The sequence below is a fragment of the Galeopterus variegatus genome, unplaced genomic scaffold (genome assembly GCF_000696425.1).
Source record: "Galeopterus variegatus unplaced genomic scaffold, G_variegatus-3.0.2 Scaffold527, whole genome shotgun sequence".
Classification (NCBI taxonomy): domain Eukaryota; kingdom Metazoa; phylum Chordata; class Mammalia; order Dermoptera; family Cynocephalidae; genus Galeopterus; species Galeopterus variegatus.
The window spans coordinates 169,922-188,744 of NW_007726638.1; the positions used below are offsets into that span (position 1 = coordinate 169,922).

General features: G+C 52.3%; 1 protein-coding gene across 1 annotated transcript in view; it reads right to left on the reverse strand.

Moving 5' to 3' along the window:
* Nucleotides 1-13,509, reverse strand: part of TRIOBP (TRIO and F-actin binding protein) — a 74,034-nt gene extending 60,525 nt beyond the window's left edge. The window contains exons 1-5 of the mRNA XM_008569757.1: nucleotides 13,426-13,509; nucleotides 11,237-11,410; nucleotides 5,435-5,574; nucleotides 3,240-3,441; nucleotides 1,742-1,910 (exon numbers count right to left, since the gene is read on the reverse strand). Coding sequence (XP_008567979.1) covers nucleotides 1,742-1,910; nucleotides 3,240-3,441; nucleotides 5,435-5,574; nucleotides 11,237-11,350 — 625 coding nt within the window. The 5' untranslated portion in view covers nucleotides 11,351-11,410; nucleotides 13,426-13,509. The remainder of the gene's footprint in view (nucleotides 1-1,741; nucleotides 1,911-3,239; nucleotides 3,442-5,434; nucleotides 5,575-11,236; nucleotides 11,411-13,425) is intronic.
* Between the last annotated feature and the right edge of the window lie 5,314 nt (nucleotides 13,510-18,823).

Below are 18,823 nucleotides of genomic sequence, written 5' to 3' on the forward strand. Positions count from 1 at the left end.
TTTTTTTTTTTTTTTTTTTTTTTTGTCTTCCATGAAGAGTCTAGGTGGTTATTTGCAGTGTTCCTCCATGTGGGTTTGTCTGATGTTTCATCAGGGCTAGAGGGCTACATGCAGGCAATGCATTTTTAGAAGGAAGGTCTGAGAGGGAAGGGATGCCGTGGCCTGCTCATGCGTAGCAGCAGGAGGCGTCTGACACTGGTTTGCCCCACACTAGAGATGCTGAGTGAACACTGGTTAAGGTGGTGTCTGCCAGATCTCCCCATCCTGAGGGTGCCTTTCCCCCCTGTAATGAATGCGTAATCTGAGGGGTGATACTTTGAGACCATGAATATCCTGTCCCCCAACAACCTTTCACCTGGGGATTTAGCATCAGCAAGTGTTTCTTGCCTGAACTAGTTATCACTACGGTGGCTGCGATGGTCTCTTACATGATTTTGTGTCCTTTGGCCTCACCTTGCTCCAATTCACCCTTTGCAACTCTGTCCTAATGATCTTTCTAAGGCACAGGTGCAGGTGCATCACTCCCTCCTCTAAACCTTCTGTGGCTCCCTACTACTTAGAGAAGAAAGTCCAGATTCCTTGGCTAGGCTCTTGAGGCCCAGCATGTTCTGGCTGAACTATGCACACCCCTCTATACTCAAGCTGTACGTGCCAGGATATTCCCTACTCACACCTCTGAGCCTTTGTTCAGGCTGTTCCCTCAGCTAGCATGCCATTCCCTGTCTCCCTGAGTCTTTCTCCTCTGCCCAGCCCTTCACTCATTTCTTTGCTCACATCTGTTTCTGCTTTTCCTCTGTCCTGGGCTACTGTTCGCCAGCTCCTACCTGTCTGCTTTACTAGACTAAGAGCTTTCTGGAGCAGGGACCATGTCTAACACCTCCTGAATGCCCCAGATGTCCAGCACCAGGCTTTACACACAGCCAGTGCTGGTGTGTTTGATAACTGAGTGCTATGGGAGCTATGCTTTGGAAGCATCCCCAAATCCTGTTGATGCTGAAGACAGAGAACAGGAGGCAACACAGTGCAGTAGTAATTGAGGGCCCAAGCTTTGGCATCCAGCCTGCTGGACTCGCAGACCAGTGAGATGCTGCCCACTGTCACCAACTTCTATGGGCTTGGCCTCACCAGCAGCCTCCCCCTTTCATCTGGCAACATCAGCCTGATTTCCTGTGGGGAATCTCCTCTCCCGCTGGCTCTGATCACCAGGTTGGGCACATGACCCACACTGGGTTTCAGTGAGAACCCTTCCTGGGACTTTAACTACATCAATTGGGAAGACTGTGCCCTCCTTCTGTGGAAGTTGACAAGCAGGTGGGATACAGCCTGGCACTGCAGGTAGTCATCATGCCACTATCAGGGGAGGGTCTTGCTCAGAATGAAGCCACCATAGAAGAAAGCAGAGACCAGATTTCGAATGCTGTTTGAACACCTGGATCCAGCCATGCCTGAAGTCACATCACCCACACTTTTTACTTATGTGAGTCACTCTATTTCCAGCCAGTTTCTGTCCCTTGCAACTCAAAGATCCTAACCCACCAGTTGTGAGATGATGTATTAAAGCAGTTAGCACAGCACATCGTGGCTATTCCATCATTTTATGAGAACTGTTTATTAAGATGAAGGCCACAATAAGCCATGCCCAAGGTCCCAGATGGCCAGAGAAATGGCTATCTGGTATCTGGGGACCCCAGGCCATCACCACATGCATAGTCACAGGAACCAACCTGGTAGAAGGACTCACCCTCCTTTCTCTGGCCTGCAGTGTCTCCTCCTGCAGGGGACCTGGTGAGGAGAGATGGAGATCTCTGGGCACTGTCAGCTCTTGGTTCCTCCTGGGGCCTCCGCGGGATCATCATGGTGAGCTTGTCCTGGCTGGGGGCCTCCACCCACCTCTCGACAGTGTCACAGTCCTGCAAAGGAAAGGCAGGAAAAAGCATGTTTGGGGAGGGAGAAGAAGGGCCCCAGGGCCTGCGAGCCCAGCATGAGAGGAGTAGAAGGAGGGGAAAGGGCTGATACTTACTGACTTATTTATTTTTGGCGGCTGGCCAGTAGGGGAATCCAAACCCTTAGGCCTTGGTGTTCTAACACCATGCTCTAACCACCTGAGCTAACCGGCCAGTCCTGGAGCTGATATTTAAAGAGCACTTGCTAGGGCCGGCCCGTGGCTCACTTGGGAGAGCAGCGTGGTAAACACCAAGGCCACGGGTTCGGATCCCTCTCTAGGGATGGCCAGTTAGCTCACCTGGGAGAGCGTGGTGCTGACAACACCAAGTCAAGGGTTAAGATCCCCTTACAGGTCATCTTTTAAAAATAAATAAATAAATAAATAAATAAAGAGCACTTGCTGTATGCCCAGCACTGTGCTGGGCTATTGGCAGGTGTTAACTCAGCTACTCTGCAATCAGTGCTGGGAGGTCGGCATGTCCATTGAAGTTAAAAACTTTGCCAAAGTCACACAGCTGGAGCTGTGTGAAACACTCCCCAGGGGCCAGAGAGAAGTGGATTCAAATCCCAGAGGTGTCACCTCAAATTGCCTCCCTCTCTGAGCCTCAGCCCCAAATGGGGCTGTAAGAACCACGAGCGCAGAGGGTGGGAGTGAGCCTTGCATAAGCCCGCACCCGCCGAGCCCTCAGCACAGTGCTGGCCACAAGGTGTGCACAGGCTAGGCTGTTTCATTCTGAGTCCCATCAGTTCTTGTCACCTTCCTTTGTTGGGGGGTCAAAGGACAGGCCTGCCTCTTCTGCCCCACAGCAGTCCTTCCAAGTTCGAATGCTAGAAGAGTCTCCTGGGTGTTCTCTTCTCGCCAGGCCTTCCCCTGCCTGCTCCCTTTCCTCTGTCCCTTGGGAATCTATGCCACGGCTGGTCGTGAGGCTCAGCAGTGTGTGACCAGGGCAGGGCCCACGTACCAGTCCCATTGCTGTGGACACCACGCCCAACACCCAGCCCTCTGCGACCTCAGAGTTTTTGACACCCTCAGCCCACTGCTGATTCACCCGGAGCTCCCTGTCACTGAAGCTCCTTCCTCCGTCTTCTTTCCACAGCCACATTCTCAGCCCACCTGGGCTGCAGAGACCCCTGCCCCTCCAGGTCAGGGGGCCCATGGTGCCAACTAACGGTCCAGAGGACCCCAGCCTAATTTCCCAGTGTGAGAGGCCCAGCCCTCAACTGGAGGTGGAACCCAAGGATAGGGACAGAGGACAGATCTGTTCTTGTCCCCCTATCTCCTACCCCCAGCTCACCACAGAGGATGAGTTGCTGGTATCATCAGGGGTGTCACAGTCAGGGCTGGAGCTGGTGTCAGAGTCAGGCTCCTCGTTGCAGCTGCCACACAGGGAGGAGGTCAGGCCCTCCAGATAGGGCACAGCCTCGAGCTCCCAGCTCCTGCTCCTGGGGTGAACTGCTGGGCCCTCTTCAAGGAGCCCTGCTGATGAGGACGGGTCCCTGGGAGAGGAGACAGAGTTGTGACTTTTTCCCAAAAAGTAATGAGGAATTAAAGAGTGACACCCCCACCCCATCCAGATATACACACTCACACTGGGGGCCAGGAAGCTACATGTTCATGCAGAAGAGCGGCCAACACTGCAGCCCGTCTCTGTGCTAGGCTCTTTAGAGCTAGGGCCACTTCCTAGGCCTGTCACCTCAGGCAATATCCCTAACTTCTTTCTCTGTGCCTCCGTTTCCTGCTCTGTAAAATGGGAACCATAACCCACACTCCACAAGCTTTGAAAAGTCAATGAGATCAAATGCATAAAGGGCCTGTGATAACCTCATCTGAGACTAGAAAATACAGTAGCCATATCCCCATGACAACAGAGGCCCTCCCTGGACATGGGATGGTTCAAGTCCCCACAGTCAGGGGCCATAGCCTCCTAAATGATCCATCTGCTAACTGGACAGCTGACACACTGAAGGTAGCATGGGAAGCTCAGGTAGCTGTATGCTTCCAGAGGCCCCTAAACTGAGCATTGCTAGATTTAGCAAATAATAATATAGGACACCCAGTTAAATGCGAAGTTCAGATACACAACAGATAATTTTTTTGTTTTGTTTTTAAAGATGAGCGGTAAGGGGATCTTAATCCTTGACTTGGTGTTGTCAGCACCACGCTCACCCAGTGAGCCAACCGGCCATCCCTATATGGGATCCGAACCCGGGGCCTTGGTGTTATCAGCACCGCACTCTCCCGAGTGAGCCACAGGCCGGCCCAGACAACCGCCCTTTGAAGGAAGCATAATGATTCCCATTTTACAGATGAAGAACCTGAGTCTCAGAGAGGTCAAGAGACTGGCCAAGGTCACAGAGGTAGGAAAGGGCAGAGTTGTGCTGTAAACCAGGACTATTGCCCCAGCCCCAACCTTCTGTCCCTGGAGCAGGAGTGGGGGCCCCAAGCTCAGTTAGCTAAGAAGACAGACTATAATGGGGGCATGTGAGAGGCAGCAGGGCTCTGAGGGCAGTGACAGGGCTGAGGAAGGGAGCTGCAGAGAAAGCCCTGCTTTAGAGAAGCCAGTTGGGGTGGCCATAGGCTCAGGTAGGCTTAGAGCTGGTAGTATCCCCAAAGAGTGACTCACAGATTGGCCCACAAGGTGGTAATAGGTGATGACCCTAAAAAAGAGTCAAGTATGTTTGGGACATTCTACAGACTTCCCTACCTCCCCCACCCAAAAGCCACAATGCATGCCTGTAAACTAAAGACTGACAAGTCCCGCAGGAAAGCTATTCAACAGTATTTATCCCAGACCTTCTGAAACATTTGACAGGAGAGCTGGTTTTTATTTTTAAATAATGCCCATCTCTGAGGAGCATGTTCCCAAAGCAATGCTGATATGATTCAACCTCTCTTTATTTTACAAACAGGGAAATTGAGGCATAGAAAGACAGAGTAACTTGCCCAAGGTCCCACAGCCCATCTGGGACAGATCTGAAGCTGGGACCCAGGTTTCTAGACTCTCATGCCATGGTCTCCCAAAGTACCATGACCCCAAAGGGGGACTTCAGGTCAACTAGGTAGGTGGGTGATGGCAGGCGCCCTGGATGCAGGGACCGTTTAAAGCTGTGCAAAAGAAACCAAGAAATGTGAGCAGGCTGTGGGCCATGTCCATTGTAGGGTGAGTGCATAGCTGCCCCACTGCCTGGAGCAAAGCTGAGCTAGGTCTTGGAGAATTATGGGGTAGGCAGAGCCACTGAGGGAGACAGCCAAGGTCAGAAGGATAGGCTCAAGACCCACGTGCAAATGGGGACAGTCTAATCTAAGTTCTCACAGTGGGCCTGAGGAACATTCCTACTGCCCACCCGTGCCCAGGCTGTATAGACTGACCATGTGACCTATGCCAGCAGCCATCAGAAACAGGCACTGCCATTGGGAAGGGGTGCAAGTGGGGAAAGGAAGGGTATTCTACCTCAGGGAGTCCTTCCCCAGGCCCTGGGCTCTACCCACCTCTTGGGCCCTGACCTGAGGCCCAGGTCCACCACAGACTGGTAGCTGGATGTTGAGGCGCTGAGTGGATCCTCAGGGGCAGGCGGGTAGCAGGGCAGGTTGCAGTAGGGCACCTCAGCACTTGAAGGGCTCCTGGGCTCCTGGGCCAGAGGTGGAGAGAGGAGGCAGCTCGGCACCCACGTGGGGGCTCCCCTCCCCCTGCACAGCCCCTCCCAGCACTGGGTGGCGTGGGAGAGTCTCCAGGCATCTCCTCCTGGGATCTCACACTCCTTAAGGAGAGCTGCCCATCAGGCTGGAAGTGCCCCTTGGGACTCACGCCAGGTGCTGGCCAGGGTACCTGGTTGTGTGCATGTATGGGCCTGGGTGCAGGTACGTGTGTGCATAAAGGCCTGGGTGTTTGGGCACATGAGTGCATCTGGGTGTTGAGAGCATGCCTATGCAGGTCCAACAGGTACACCCACGCGTATGTTAGCATAAGCACATGCAAGTTCATGTGTGAGTGTGTATATGTCTGCATGCTTGAGGATGTGAAGTGCACAAAAGAACCAAAAGAGTCTTTTGTAGTCAGAAGACACGGGTGAGGAGGATTAAGCTGGCCTGGAGAGTAGGGAAAGGTCTGAGGGAGCAAGAAGTAGCCTGACGGACGAGGAGATGGGAAAACAAGACATTGGAGGAAAGAAGAGATTTGCCCCAGTACAGGAGAGGCAGGGGCTCCAGGGCTGGAGGGTCAAGGCAGCAAAGGTGGGGGCAGGGGCCTTGAGCCGCTGCCCGCTCCTTTCTTCCTCCCGCCCTCAGCAAGGCCACACCTGTGAAGGCTGGTGCTGGGCTCACCCAGGGGGAACGGCTGCTCATCTCCAGGAAGGCCCCCCCCCATTCCTCCCCACCTACCAGGAATGTCAGGGCCCTCCCCTGGTGGTGGGGGACCGCGGCCATGGCACCCTGCGCCCCGCCTCCTCTCAGGTTACCTGGGCAGCCGGCTCCCGCAGTGGTGGCTGGCGGCTGTCAGCACCCTTGTCCTCGGGGGGCTCTGGCTCAGGCCCCCGCACTGCCGCCCTCCCAGGCTCTGACTCTGGGCCGGGGTGGTGGCAGCGGCGGCAGCAGCCGAGGCAGCGGAAACCTTAGAGGGCCGGCTTCGGGAGCAGGGGCCCCTCATTACTGTTTCATAAGCCGGGGCCCAGCCAAGAACAATGCAGGACACAAAACTGCGGGAACCTGATCCTGGCAGCTCACCTGAAAGTCAGGATGGACGGGAGCCTGGGCACAGGCTCCCTGGGGACCCTGGAGCCCAGAGCCTAGGGCCAGGACCACAGCCTGGTCAGAACTCTGGGGTGGGCACAGGCTCTCCAGGTTCCCAGAAGGCCACCACTGGGGTGGGCCTGGGGAGTGCCAAGGAGGGGGCCGGGTGTCTGCTACAACAGCCAGGCCAAAAGAGGCTCATCTGGGTTCAGTTTCTCCCCCTACCCTGCAGCCAGATTCTGATCAGAGCTCAGCAGCAGGAGGTGTCAGATCCACAGCCGGGCCTGGCGCCTTGGCCACCCAGGGGACAGCACAGCACGAATGAGGAGGGAGTGGTTGGCCTGGCATCGCTAAGGGGTCCTGGCCCAGCCAGGCCAGCAGGACCCCCAGCTTGGCATGGTATCTCCTCCCTGCTTTCGCCCCCAGCCCCCATCACCCCCTCTGCCCACATGAGCAGGCCCAGCAGTTGGTCCCCAGCTCTGATTTCCCGTCTGGTGGGTCAGCACAGGCTCTGGCCTCAGACAGACGTCGGGCCCGATCCTGTCTCCCCCACTTCCCAGCTGGGTGCCCTCAGCCCAGTGGCTTCTTCCCTCTGAGCCTTGTTTTCTCAGAGGTGGAAATGCCACCAAAATGTTGGCCAAGTAACTCATCCTCTCCATGCCTCAGTTATCTCATCACAAAACTGACATGATAACACCCCCTCCTAGGGGTGTTAGGTGAATTGAATGAGTTAATATTTGTAAAGAGCTTACAATGATGTCTGGTCTGTACATCTGCCAAGTAACTCATCCTCTCCATGCCTCAGTTATCTCATCACAAAACTGACATGATAACACCTCCTCCTAGGGGTGTTAGGTGAATTGAATGAGTTAATATTTGTAAAGAGCTTACAATGATGTCTGGTCTGTACATCTTAAATATAATATATAATGTAAGAGCACTAAATATATAAGTATTAAATTTGTAGAATAACATTAATTACAATTAAGAATAAATAAATTGAAAAGGAGCTGTGATGCCTGGAACACAGCAGGACCCTCCCACCTGGCCCCTCCCTCCTTTTGGAACCTGGCCATGACCTGGTCAAGGCTGTGTGATTTCCAGGGTTGACTCCTCCCCCCATCTCCCAGGAGCTTAGGGAGGCTGGAGCTTCCCAGGGCATTTTGCATGACCAGTTGGTCAAGAGTTGGTCAAGCTTGGGGGGCACCTGGGACCTGGGACCATTTCTGAATATTCTAGGGTAGCTGAAGATGTCAGAACTGGATCCAACCCTGTTTCCTCGATGAGCTCCAGGAGATGGCTTCACCAGGCTCGCGGAGATGGGTCTGTGCTCAGGTGTAATTAGGGATCTACCTGGGAACTGCACAGCTCCAGCAATATTGGGGATGCTTTTTTAACATACACGTTTTTTGACTCCATGTGTTTGAAATCTTTTGACCTAAAGCTAGGGCTAATAGGGACAAGGTTCCAGAATCCTTGAAGGAAAAACTGGCTAAACTTGGTTTCTAGAGACCTGTTTCAATAGAGAGATGAGAGAGAGTGGATGACGCCGACAGAACTAGCCCGGGGGAGCTGCCACCTGAGCAGTGGCACCCAAGGGCAGGGTGCCCTGGTTCCCTGGGGAAACAGCCCAAGGAATCCACCTATTCTTTCCATACCTAACCCTGGAGCAATATAGAACGGGGTCCAGAGTGGCAGCTGGGGTGGACAGGGAGGCAGACAGAAAAGTTCAGAAGAGGCAATTGCCATCCTCTAGGGCTGAGTGTCAGTTTTTACTATCACATTCGAGACACAGGGAATTGTCTCCTGCCCAGGGTCAGGTCCTGGGGCCTAACTCAAGGACTCAACAGTCACCCCTCAAGCATTTGCAGAACTGAAGGGATTTGCACAACGTAGAGTCATGATCAGAGCAACTGGAAGCACAAGAAAGTGAAGTGACCCACTCTGAGCTTGAAACCATCTCTTGCCTGGGCCTCCGGGGGAGGATGGGGACACTGGTGTTTGCCTCTGACCCTCTGGCTACTCCATCACCATCTTCTTGGCTATCTCTACCTCCTGTTATCTTCATTTAAATACTGATTTCCCGGCCTCCACCCCAGGCCTCTCCTCTCCTCACTCCACACTCTCCAGAGACTATGGCCTCATCCATGAGCAAGACTTTGGTCAGTGCTGGATCCTGATGACTCTGTCTCCTATGGTCTGGCCCCTGAGCTCCTACCCCCTGGATTCAGTAACCTCCCCTTCATCTCCACTGTGTCCTGAGGGCACCTCACACTCACCAGTCCCCAAACAACTCCCATCCCAAGTACCTACCTGGAGAAATAATTTAGGAGTCCGTCAAGAGGCTCTCCTCCCAGCCCCTCACCCCACCCCCCCGCCTAAATCCTGTAGATTCTCCTATCCAGTTAGTTCTGAAGTGTGTCCATTTGCCCTCATCTCAAAGCCCCTGTCCTCTCTGGCACAAATGAGTATTTGAACCTTTTCCTCACTGGTCACTCTGATTCACTCTCATCTCCCTGCACTCCATTCTCTGCCCAGCCATCAGAGTGACTTTGAAAAATGCAGATAGGATCACATCACTCCATTGTTTAAAATCTTCAGGGGCTCCCCATGATTCTCAGGATAAAATCCAAAGTCCTCAGCATGTCCACAAAGCCACACAAGGCCCGGTGAGACCTAGGCCCACCTATTCTCCATCCTTGTCCTGTAGCTCCTCTGCCCCTCCCTCTCGCTGACCTCTCCCCAGCCCTCCAACGTGCCCCTTCCTTCTGCCTCAGGGCCTTTGCACATGCTATTCCCTTTCTCTCCTCTACCTCCAACTTCACTGGCCAATACCCACACAGCCTTTACCATTTCATTTCTTGGGAGAAATTTCCCCAATGCCCTATCATTTACCTTCATACCACTTGCTATTACTCTAGGACACTGATCACAGACACGATTAATCAATCATTTGCACAATTACTTTCTAACTCTCCATTTGCCTTGCTAGACTACAAGCCCTGTGAAGCTAGGGATGTGCTGTCTTATTTTTCACTATTTCCCCAATATCTAGCATAATGCCTGGCACATTGTAAGCACCTTTTCAATATGTATGAATATGCAAGCTGACCCCAGGTCTCAGCTGGGAAATGGTAAGACTGAGACTAGAACTCAGGCCTGTCTGAATCCAGCATTCTCTTGTTCTATGCTTGCTGTCTCCCCACCCAGTGGGTGGATCATTTGCATGGGAGATGGAATCACAGAACTTATAGGCACCTGTCCCTTGAACTTGGGGGTGAGGGCAGGGGAGCTGTTATTGGAGCTATCAAGTCAGGTAGAAAGGAATCTCCAAGGTTTACTTTTCTGGCCAGGAAGGGGAAAGAGAGGAAATTAATATGTACTGAATTAGCTACATGTGTCTTGGGCTAAGCAGTGCCAGATGCCCTGAGTGAGAAGTCTGTTGTCCCCACTTTACCCAGGAGGAGAGTGAAGCCAGAGAACTTAAATGACCCAAGGTCACACTGCAGGCAGATGGCAAACCTAGGACTGGAACTCTGGTCTGCCTTGCTCCGAAGCTGACCAGCAACCCCCTTACAACGGCAGCTTCTTGGAGCCTAACCCCCTCCATGAAGTGGGTTGTCAGGTTCAAGAGGAGCCTCAGACTCCACTGAGAATGATGGAGCCATAGGGATCAAGGCTGGAAGGGCTCCTGGAGATTCACAGGTGCCATGCTTCTCAGTGTGTGTCCCAGGTGCTCTGGGTTTACGTGTACAGGGGGTTGGCATCAGACCACAATGATCACAAAGTGAAAAAATGACTCCTCTTTCACTCCTTCAATAACTTCAAGAAGAAAGTCTTAGGGCCGGCCTGTGGCTCACTTGGGAGAGTGTGGTGCTGACAACACCAAGGTTAAGATCCCCTTATTGGTCATCTTTTAGAAAAAAAAAAAAAAGAAGAAAGTCTTAGGGCCGGCCTGTGGCTCACTTGGGAGAGTGTGGTGCTGACAACACCAAGTCAAGGGTTAAGATCCCCTTACCGGTCATCTTTTAGAAAAAAAAAAAAAAGAAGAAAGTCTTCCGGGGGTGCTGGTCTGTCTTCAACACCTTTCTAACACCTGCTAATCTCTCTTTTTGACAAAGAGACAGCAGGACTTGGGGTAGAGCAGACAACAGTCTTGAGTTAGAATTTAATGACATTTCTGTTTTTTTCTTCTTCTGTCTCTTTCTTTTTCTTTTCTTTTTAAACCTTCTATATATAGAACATAATCTTAGTTTTCTATTTGTGGTAGTGATGTAAAGTTTTGTTTCAGTATAAGTGAAAAAAGGTGTTGACTTAAAGAACAATAAAGTAATAGATTAGATGAGGCAATGGTTGAAAAATCATAATAGCAGGAGAAAAGTGACTGAAGATTGGGAAACATTAACACGGTCCAACCATCTCATTGTACAGATGGGAAAACTGAGCCTCTGGACAGAGGAACACCAGCATCTGGATTCAACTACAAGTTAGTGGTCCAGCCAGACCCAGCCCATCACCCACTCCCCCATCCCAAACCACCCCAACCACTCAGGAAAGCCAGCCCACCTGGTGCCTTGCCCTGTGGGCCTCTTCAGTGTGGAAGCAGTTTTGACAGCAGCTCTGGGTAAGCACATTGGCCTCAAAGCATTCACATGGGGCAGTCCCAGCCACCTTCTCCATATCAGGTGAGTCAGGCTAGAGCAGCTCCTGCGATCTGATGGCTGACTCTCTAGACAGGGCCTGGGGAAAAGCGGGATGGGGGTGGGAGGAAGCCAGGACCAGATGACTGGCTGGCCACCCACCTGGACCTCAGCCCCCGTTTCCCTAGGGCAGATATAGTGGATTGAATTATGTCCCCCAGGGCCGAGCCCGTGGCGCACTCGGGAGGGTGTGGCGCTGGGAACGCAGCAGCGCTCCCGCCGGGATGACCGGTGTGCTCACAGCACTCACTGGCTGAGCGTGGTGCGGCCGGTCTCAAAAAGGACAAAAAAAAAAAAAAAACAATTATGTCTTCCAAAACTCACTGAGGCTTGAATTGTGTCCCCCAAGTTTTATGTATTAGAGACTTAGCGCCCACTGTGACTGTTAAGAGGGTGGGAAATCCTATTATGGTAATTGAAAGGTGGAGCTTTCAAGAGGTGATTGGGTTGTAGGACCCGTCTAGTGAATGGATTAAAAATGGTGATCAGGGGTGTGGTTCTGAGGGCTTTAAAAGAAGAGAGAGAAGACTCTGTCTCTCTTTCTCTGCTCTCTCTGCTTCCACCGTCTTGCAATGTGAGACCCCTGAGTCACTGTTGTCACCACCAGACGGACTTTGGACTTCCCAGCCTCAGAAACTGTAAGCAATAAATTTCATTTTCTTATCAATTACCCAGTTCCAGGTATTTTTTTTTTTCCTTTTTGTCTTTTTTCGTGACCGGTAACGAGATCGCAACCCTCGGTGTTGCGCCCGTACCACGACCGGCAACGGGATCGCAACCCTCGGTGTCGCGCCCACACCGTGCTCAACCAGTGAGCGGACCGGCCTCTATATGGGATCCGAACCCTCAGCGGGAGCGCCGCCATGCTCCCAAGCGCCGCCCTCTACCGAGTGCGCCACCGGGCCAGCCCCAGTTCCAGGTATTTTGTTATAAGCAACAGAAACGGACTAATACAGAAAACTGGTACCGGAGAAGTGGGGTGTTGCTTATAACAAATACTTGAAAATGTGGAAGTGGCCTTGGAACTGGGTGTTGAGGAAAGGCTGGAAGAATTTGAAGGAGTGGGCTAGAAAAAGCCTAGATGCTGGTGAAAGTTCAGAAGACAAGAAAACCAAAGCAAGTTTGGAATGTTTTAGAGACTGGTTAAACGGTGGTGACCAGAATGCTGATAGAGATATGGATTGTAAAGGCCATTCTGAGAAGGTCTCAGATAGAAATGAGAAAGCACTTATTGGAAACTGGGGCAAAGATCACCCTTGCTACGAACTGGCCAGGAACTTGGCTGCATTCTGTCCATGCCCTAGGACTTTGTGGATGTTGGAAATTAACAGTTGTGAACCAGAGTATTTGGTGGAAGAAATTTCTAAGCAGCAAAAGCATTCAGAAAGCTGCATGCCTACTTGCAACAGCCTATGCTGAGTTGTGTCAGAAAAGGCATGACATAAAGCTAGAATATATAATTAAAAGAGAAGCAGAGGGCAAAAAATTGGAAAACATTCAGCCTGGCCGCAAAAGCAAGGGTGTAGCTCAGGAAGATTAGTACAAAAGAAAGGGGTTATCAAGAGAAGCGGGGAAGGGCCCTGGAAGCATTGCAGAAGCCTCTGGGGCCAACCCTTCTATTTTAGGCTCAAAGGACTATGGAGACAAAATGGTCTTGGGGAACAGGCCAGACTGATATGCCAGGCAAGGACCAAAGATATGTTTATCCATCCATTTATCTATCATTTATTCACTCAACAAATACTCACTAAGCACCTACTAAGCACCCAGGCAGAGCATTTGTTGTGTGATTTCTAGTCCTTACTGCAGTGTTGCTCAGAGTGCTCCAAGGACCCTGCATGACACACTTCTGGGCTGCTCATAAAAATGCAGATTCCCAGGTCCCTCTCCTGATCCACCCAGGCAGAATCTCCAGGGGCGAGGCCTGGGGGTGTGCATTTTAAACAAGTCCCCTATGTGATTCCAGTGCCCCTCCAAAGTTTGAATGCCCTTGCCTGCATTGTAGATCAAATTAATGACAATTTCAGATCAGGCAAGAGAGGTTCCCTAACTCACTCAGGTCACAGTGGCCGAGCTGGATTCAGATCGAGGTCTGTGTGTCTCCCCACTATCTCAGAGGTGGAAGCGAGGTGTGAGTACTGGATCACACTGCCAACTCTCACAGGTTCCTTGGGAAACACAGGGAGTGAGGCAAAGGGCTAGCCAGGTATTTTCAGAGTTGACAACAGAGTCTTAAGCAAAAATGAACAGCCTAAGGTCACACAGAAAATTTGTGGCAGAGCTTAGCCAAAAAGAAACCATGTTGTCTTGACTTGAGCCCAGGGCTCTCCCTGCCGGGTGTCCCTGGGGATGCCCTCCCGACTCATACAAAGCCCCAAGAGGAGGACAGGGGTTGGGAGGAATCTATCATCCCAAAACACACACGCACACCTTGTGGTGCCCCAGGTCACCTGCCCATGCCTGTCCTCACCTGGTGAGTTTCCTCCAAAGCGTCCTTGGGAGTCAGGCCTTTGTTGTCAATCTCAGCTGAGAGCTGAGAAATTTCATGTCCTCCCCTGGGGCAGCTTAGGGTGAAGACTCCCCGTTCCTCCCCCATCAGACCTGGAGAGGGGAACGGGGAGGGGGCAGGGCACGGTGGAGGGTGAGGCACCCACTGGCCCCACCGTGGCCCCGGAGTCTCGGATCCTTCCTGGGTGGTCATTTCCTCGCGTCGTTCCCAGCTCCGGGCGGTGGAGCGGGGACGCATCGGTCCCGCACAGCCTGGGCGGTGCTTTCCCGGTCCGGCCACATAAAGGAGCATCGCCGCCTCAGAAGGAAAACGCCGCTCATTTTCCTGGGGACGGGTGGGGGCTCCACGTGCCCCTCGCTGCACCCGTTTTCTCCCCCACCCCCACCCCCAACCTACCGGCAGAATCCTTCTCTGGAATGCACTTTAGACGTGGATATAAAAATTTAGAGCCTTAAGCAGATACACATGCCACACCCGGAGGACGGAGACCTGGCCCTCTCCCCTCCAGCCCTTGACCCCCACCCCTCCCGCAGGCCTCCCCTTCCATCCCCTCTTTTCCGCTGCCCAGTACTAACCTGGGCTCAGGTTTCCATGCCAGGGGGCGACCGGGGTGGGAGGGCCAGGGTCACGGCCTCCTTATTTGAACAGTGAATCAGAGCGTTGCCCGGGAGGTGGACAGAAGACCACGCCCCTGCCACTCTCGCATTGGCTCTCCCTAGGTGCCTCATTTACATGAAGACTGTGGGGTTGGACAAGCCGAGAACAAGGGGTGGGGCAGAGGCGGGCGGCGCCCAAATGCCTCGGAGCGCGGGACTGCCGCACGTTCAGCCTGGGCAGCTCCCGTCCCTCGCTCGCCCTGGGTCTCCAGGGGCCCTGGAGGGGGCTGGCACGCGGGGATCTGGCCCCTTCTGATCTCTTTCCCGTGGTATATTCCGGCCACAGCCTCCTAGGATGGCTTTGGCCCGTACCTTGGGCTATAACCTCTCTGTGCCTGTTTCCTTATCTGTAAAATGGGGATAGTATAAATAGTACCTGTGAGGATGAAATGAAATAGTGGCAAGTAAAAAGAAGTGCATCAGAACAGTTCTGGGCACCTAGTAAATGCTGAATGGATGTGCAGAACTAAAACTGCAGCAGTGTGATCATTACTGCAGTCGGGGCCGCAGGGACCTTCAAACAGCTCTGCCTAGGGGTTTTCAACCTCCATCTGCACATTTCCACTGACGTGAAGCTCACTCATAAAATGCATAGCTCCCCCACTTTTTATGCTAACATTTCTTCTACACTGTCCATATGCCAGCTCCTCTTCCAACACCTTTACGTTAATGAGGACATAGTAACCTGAAGGAGTAAGTTCCAACATCTCCATTTCACAGCAACTAAAGATCAGAGAAATTGACTAACTTGCCAGTGTCACACAGCTATTAGGTGGCAGAGCCAGGACTAAACCCTGGTGTGTCTGACTCCATGAGTCACTACAGAGCACCTTTATTTGCTAATTCACTCAGACATTCACATGTGCCTAGTATATGCTGGGCTTGTGCTGGGCACTGGGGAGACAGTAACATGAATAAAACGTGGCTCCTTCCGAGATAAGGGGCCTACTGACCAGAGGGAGAGACAGACCCCTGAAAGGTCATTCTGGTTCTCTTAACAAGAATAATGAGCTTTCTGCTTAGTGAGATCCATGTTCAATATCTGGCTCTAGCACTTCCTGGCTGCGTGATCTTGAGAAAGTTACTTGACCCTTCTGAGCCTGGGGTGGGGTGCGTGCTTGGTTTGGGTTTGAAACAGAGAGTATGGTCCCAGCCCTCTAGCGCCCACCAGTCAGTAAAACCTAGAGCCAACTCAGGGTGACACTCCCCAAAATTCATTAAATATTTATGGAGCCCCTACTTTGTTGGTTGTGTGCACTGAGGATACATCAGTTAACAAAAGACCAAATCTCCTGCTTTTGTGATGCTTACATTACACTTTTCTTCAGTGGAGAAAGACAGACCCCAAATAAGATAAATAAGGAAAATATGGAGTATGTTGGCTGGTAGTAGGTGCTGAGGAGAAAAGTAAAGCAGGGAAGTGGATTGGAAGTGCGGGTGTGGGAGACATTACATTTTAAACAAGGTGCTCAGGGAAGGCCTTACTGAGATGGTGACATTTGAGCAAAGACTGACAGGAGATGAGGGAATGAGCCTGCTGTTCTGGGGGAAGAGTGTTTCAGGCTGAGGGGACAGGAACGGTGAGGCTGGGGTGGAAGGCATGAGGGGAGGAAGCAAGGGTGCTGGGTGGGTTGTTCTGAAGTCTTTCAGAGCTCAAAGCTCCTGGCTTTGGAGCTGCCTGGCTGGGCCTCTGGATGGCATGGGCTGGTGGGCAGTAGCAAGTGTCTTGGAAGGAGAGATGATTGGAAGGAGGCAAGAGGAAGGGGCTGCGGCTGCAGAGGCAAGGAGGTGGCAGAGAGGAGCGAAGGGGACTGTGGGGAAAAGCCCCCCTCTTATGTGGGGGGTGAGGAGGGTGGTTGAAGCCAGAAGGGCTCTTAGTAACGGAGGTAATAACAGCCCCCCTTTCCCCAAGAGGGAAAATCCACCCTCCTTGTACGCACGTTAGCATATTTATCCTTACAGCATGCCTGGGATGTAGGAAGGGGCGGCCATCATTATCCCCATTCTATAGAAGAGAATCAGGCTCAAGCAAGTGGCCCCAAACCACTCAGTGACTTGGTGACAGAGCCTGGTGTAGAAGTCACACTCCTAGAGTTCTGTGGGATGGTTCAGATAGTTCAGGGCCGAGGGCATAATGGTGGCATCAGGGCAGCCGCCACCACTTGTCAGCATTTAGTTCCAGCCTCACAGCCCTGTGTGTGCCCCGCAGATCCTGAGCTCGCTCATCTCCACACCTTTGCTCATGCCCTTCCCCTTGCCTGGGACCCCCTCTCAGAGATCTGGGGAAGTAGGACAATTACTCATAGTTCTAGACCTGCTCTCTCCTTCTGAACCTGCTTCCTCTCCTGTCAGGTGGGAACGATCATCCCAGTCCTCCCTGCCACAGGCCTGTTGGAGAATCAAGTGCTCTGGGCAGGCAAGGTGGATGCAGGGGCCTGTAGCCCAATGGGACAGGGCAAGAAAGCATGAGTCTCGGAAGGGGCCATCTTGGCTAACCGTAGCCCGTGGCTACCCTGCGAAATGATGATCCAAGCAGCCAGGCTTGCTTTTAGAGGAAAGACAGAAATCTGAACTTTTACATGGTAAATCACAAATTTCTATTCTTTCAGTGATGGCTCAAATGCCACCCCCTCCGGGAAACTCTTCCTGGCTTCCCCAGCCTTAAATAAGGGGTCACTCTGCTGGGATCCTATGCAGTCTCTCCTGGAGTGTCCTTCCCCTAGTGGACCACGTGAGGGATGCCCTGCAGGCAAGACCCTGGATCTTGGATTTGGTTTCCTTGGGCCTGCTCAGCTCGTCTGGTGGGCTTACTGCTTGTATCTAGGGTTTCCCTGGCGAAGGACCCATGGCCTGGTCACCTCTACCCTCTGGATCCTTCCCTGGGGATGTGCGTGTGCCCAGCCCCAGGTCACTCACAGTTTAAATCCCAGCTCCAACTGAGAGACAGTGAGTAGTTGGAACTCAGCTAAGACTTCTTAGTCTTGGCCAACGTGGCAAAACAGACTTAATGGAATTGGGTGCCCGGTGGGGTTACTGGGAGAACTCAGTGAATTAGACATGTAAAGAGTGATGGTATACAGTGAGAGCTCTTAGTACCATGTCTCTCCTAGTCTAGTCCGCTGAATCCCCACAGCGATACTAGTGCAGTGTTAAATCCCTGGAGGGCAGGACCACTCCCCTCTGCCTGGGGCTTATTAGGTGCTCAGTAAATGTCTGAAGAGAGTGAATGGGCGCCTGCATGAGAGGTGGGTCTCCCTGCCTCTCCCCTGGATAACTGCAGCTGGGTTTTGGAGACTCCAATCAGCCCAGTGCAACCTCCACACTCACCAGTGAGTTCTCTAAGATGAACTGCCAACTCTGACTGTCCCCTGGCTAACCCCCCATCCCCACCCCCACCTCAGGGGCTCTCCCTACCCACAAGATAAAGGCCCTGACCCTTAGCTCAGTGCTTGAGGCCCATCAGGGTCTGAACCCTGCTGGCCTCGCAGCTTCCTCCTCTTTTCTGCCCTCCCCCTCTACCGCCCATTGCTCCCTAAGGGCCCTTTATCTGCACACCCACCACTCCCATCTGCCTGATCAAGCCGAGTCATCCTTCAAGACTCATGTCAAGGGTCACCTCCTCTTGGAAGCTTTCTTGATGCCCTCTCCCTGTTCTGTGTCCCCTGAGCCTGTGCAGATGTCTGCCCTCTAACCCTCTATTGAACCCGACCTCCAGAGGGACCTCCACATGTCTGTCTCCTCCATGAGATGTGAGGACCATGTCTTATTAGCCCTGACAAGTAACTTTTGACATTACTTCACCTGAGACTCAGTTTTCTCATCTGTCAAATGGAGCTAATACCCATTTCTCACAAAGCTGTTGCAAGTTAATAATGCAACTGTCTGGCACACCAGAGGTGCTTGATAAAAGTGGCTTCTCATCCATCCTCTCTCTTTTGGTTGATACTTGCTAACTGTGGGGCGGAAAGGAAAGGGCAAAGGTCACTGGACAGGGAGGAAGGTTTTAGCAGGAGTCCAGGAGGGATGAATGCAGTGATGGTAAGAAGGTAGATTTAGAAACTTGCAGACAGGTGAGCTTGGCACCAGGACCAAGAAAATTGTAGGAAGTTTATTTCCAGGCTTGTTTGGGAGCACCTGGTGAGGATGGGTTCCATGTAATTTAGCCAGCATTGGCTGAGAAACTACAGTGACACAGGCTATGCCAGGAGCAGAAACATGGAAACAACTAAGACATAATTTCTCACTCAGAAAGTGCATGGTCTGGCTGGGGGAACAGACATTCCAAGTT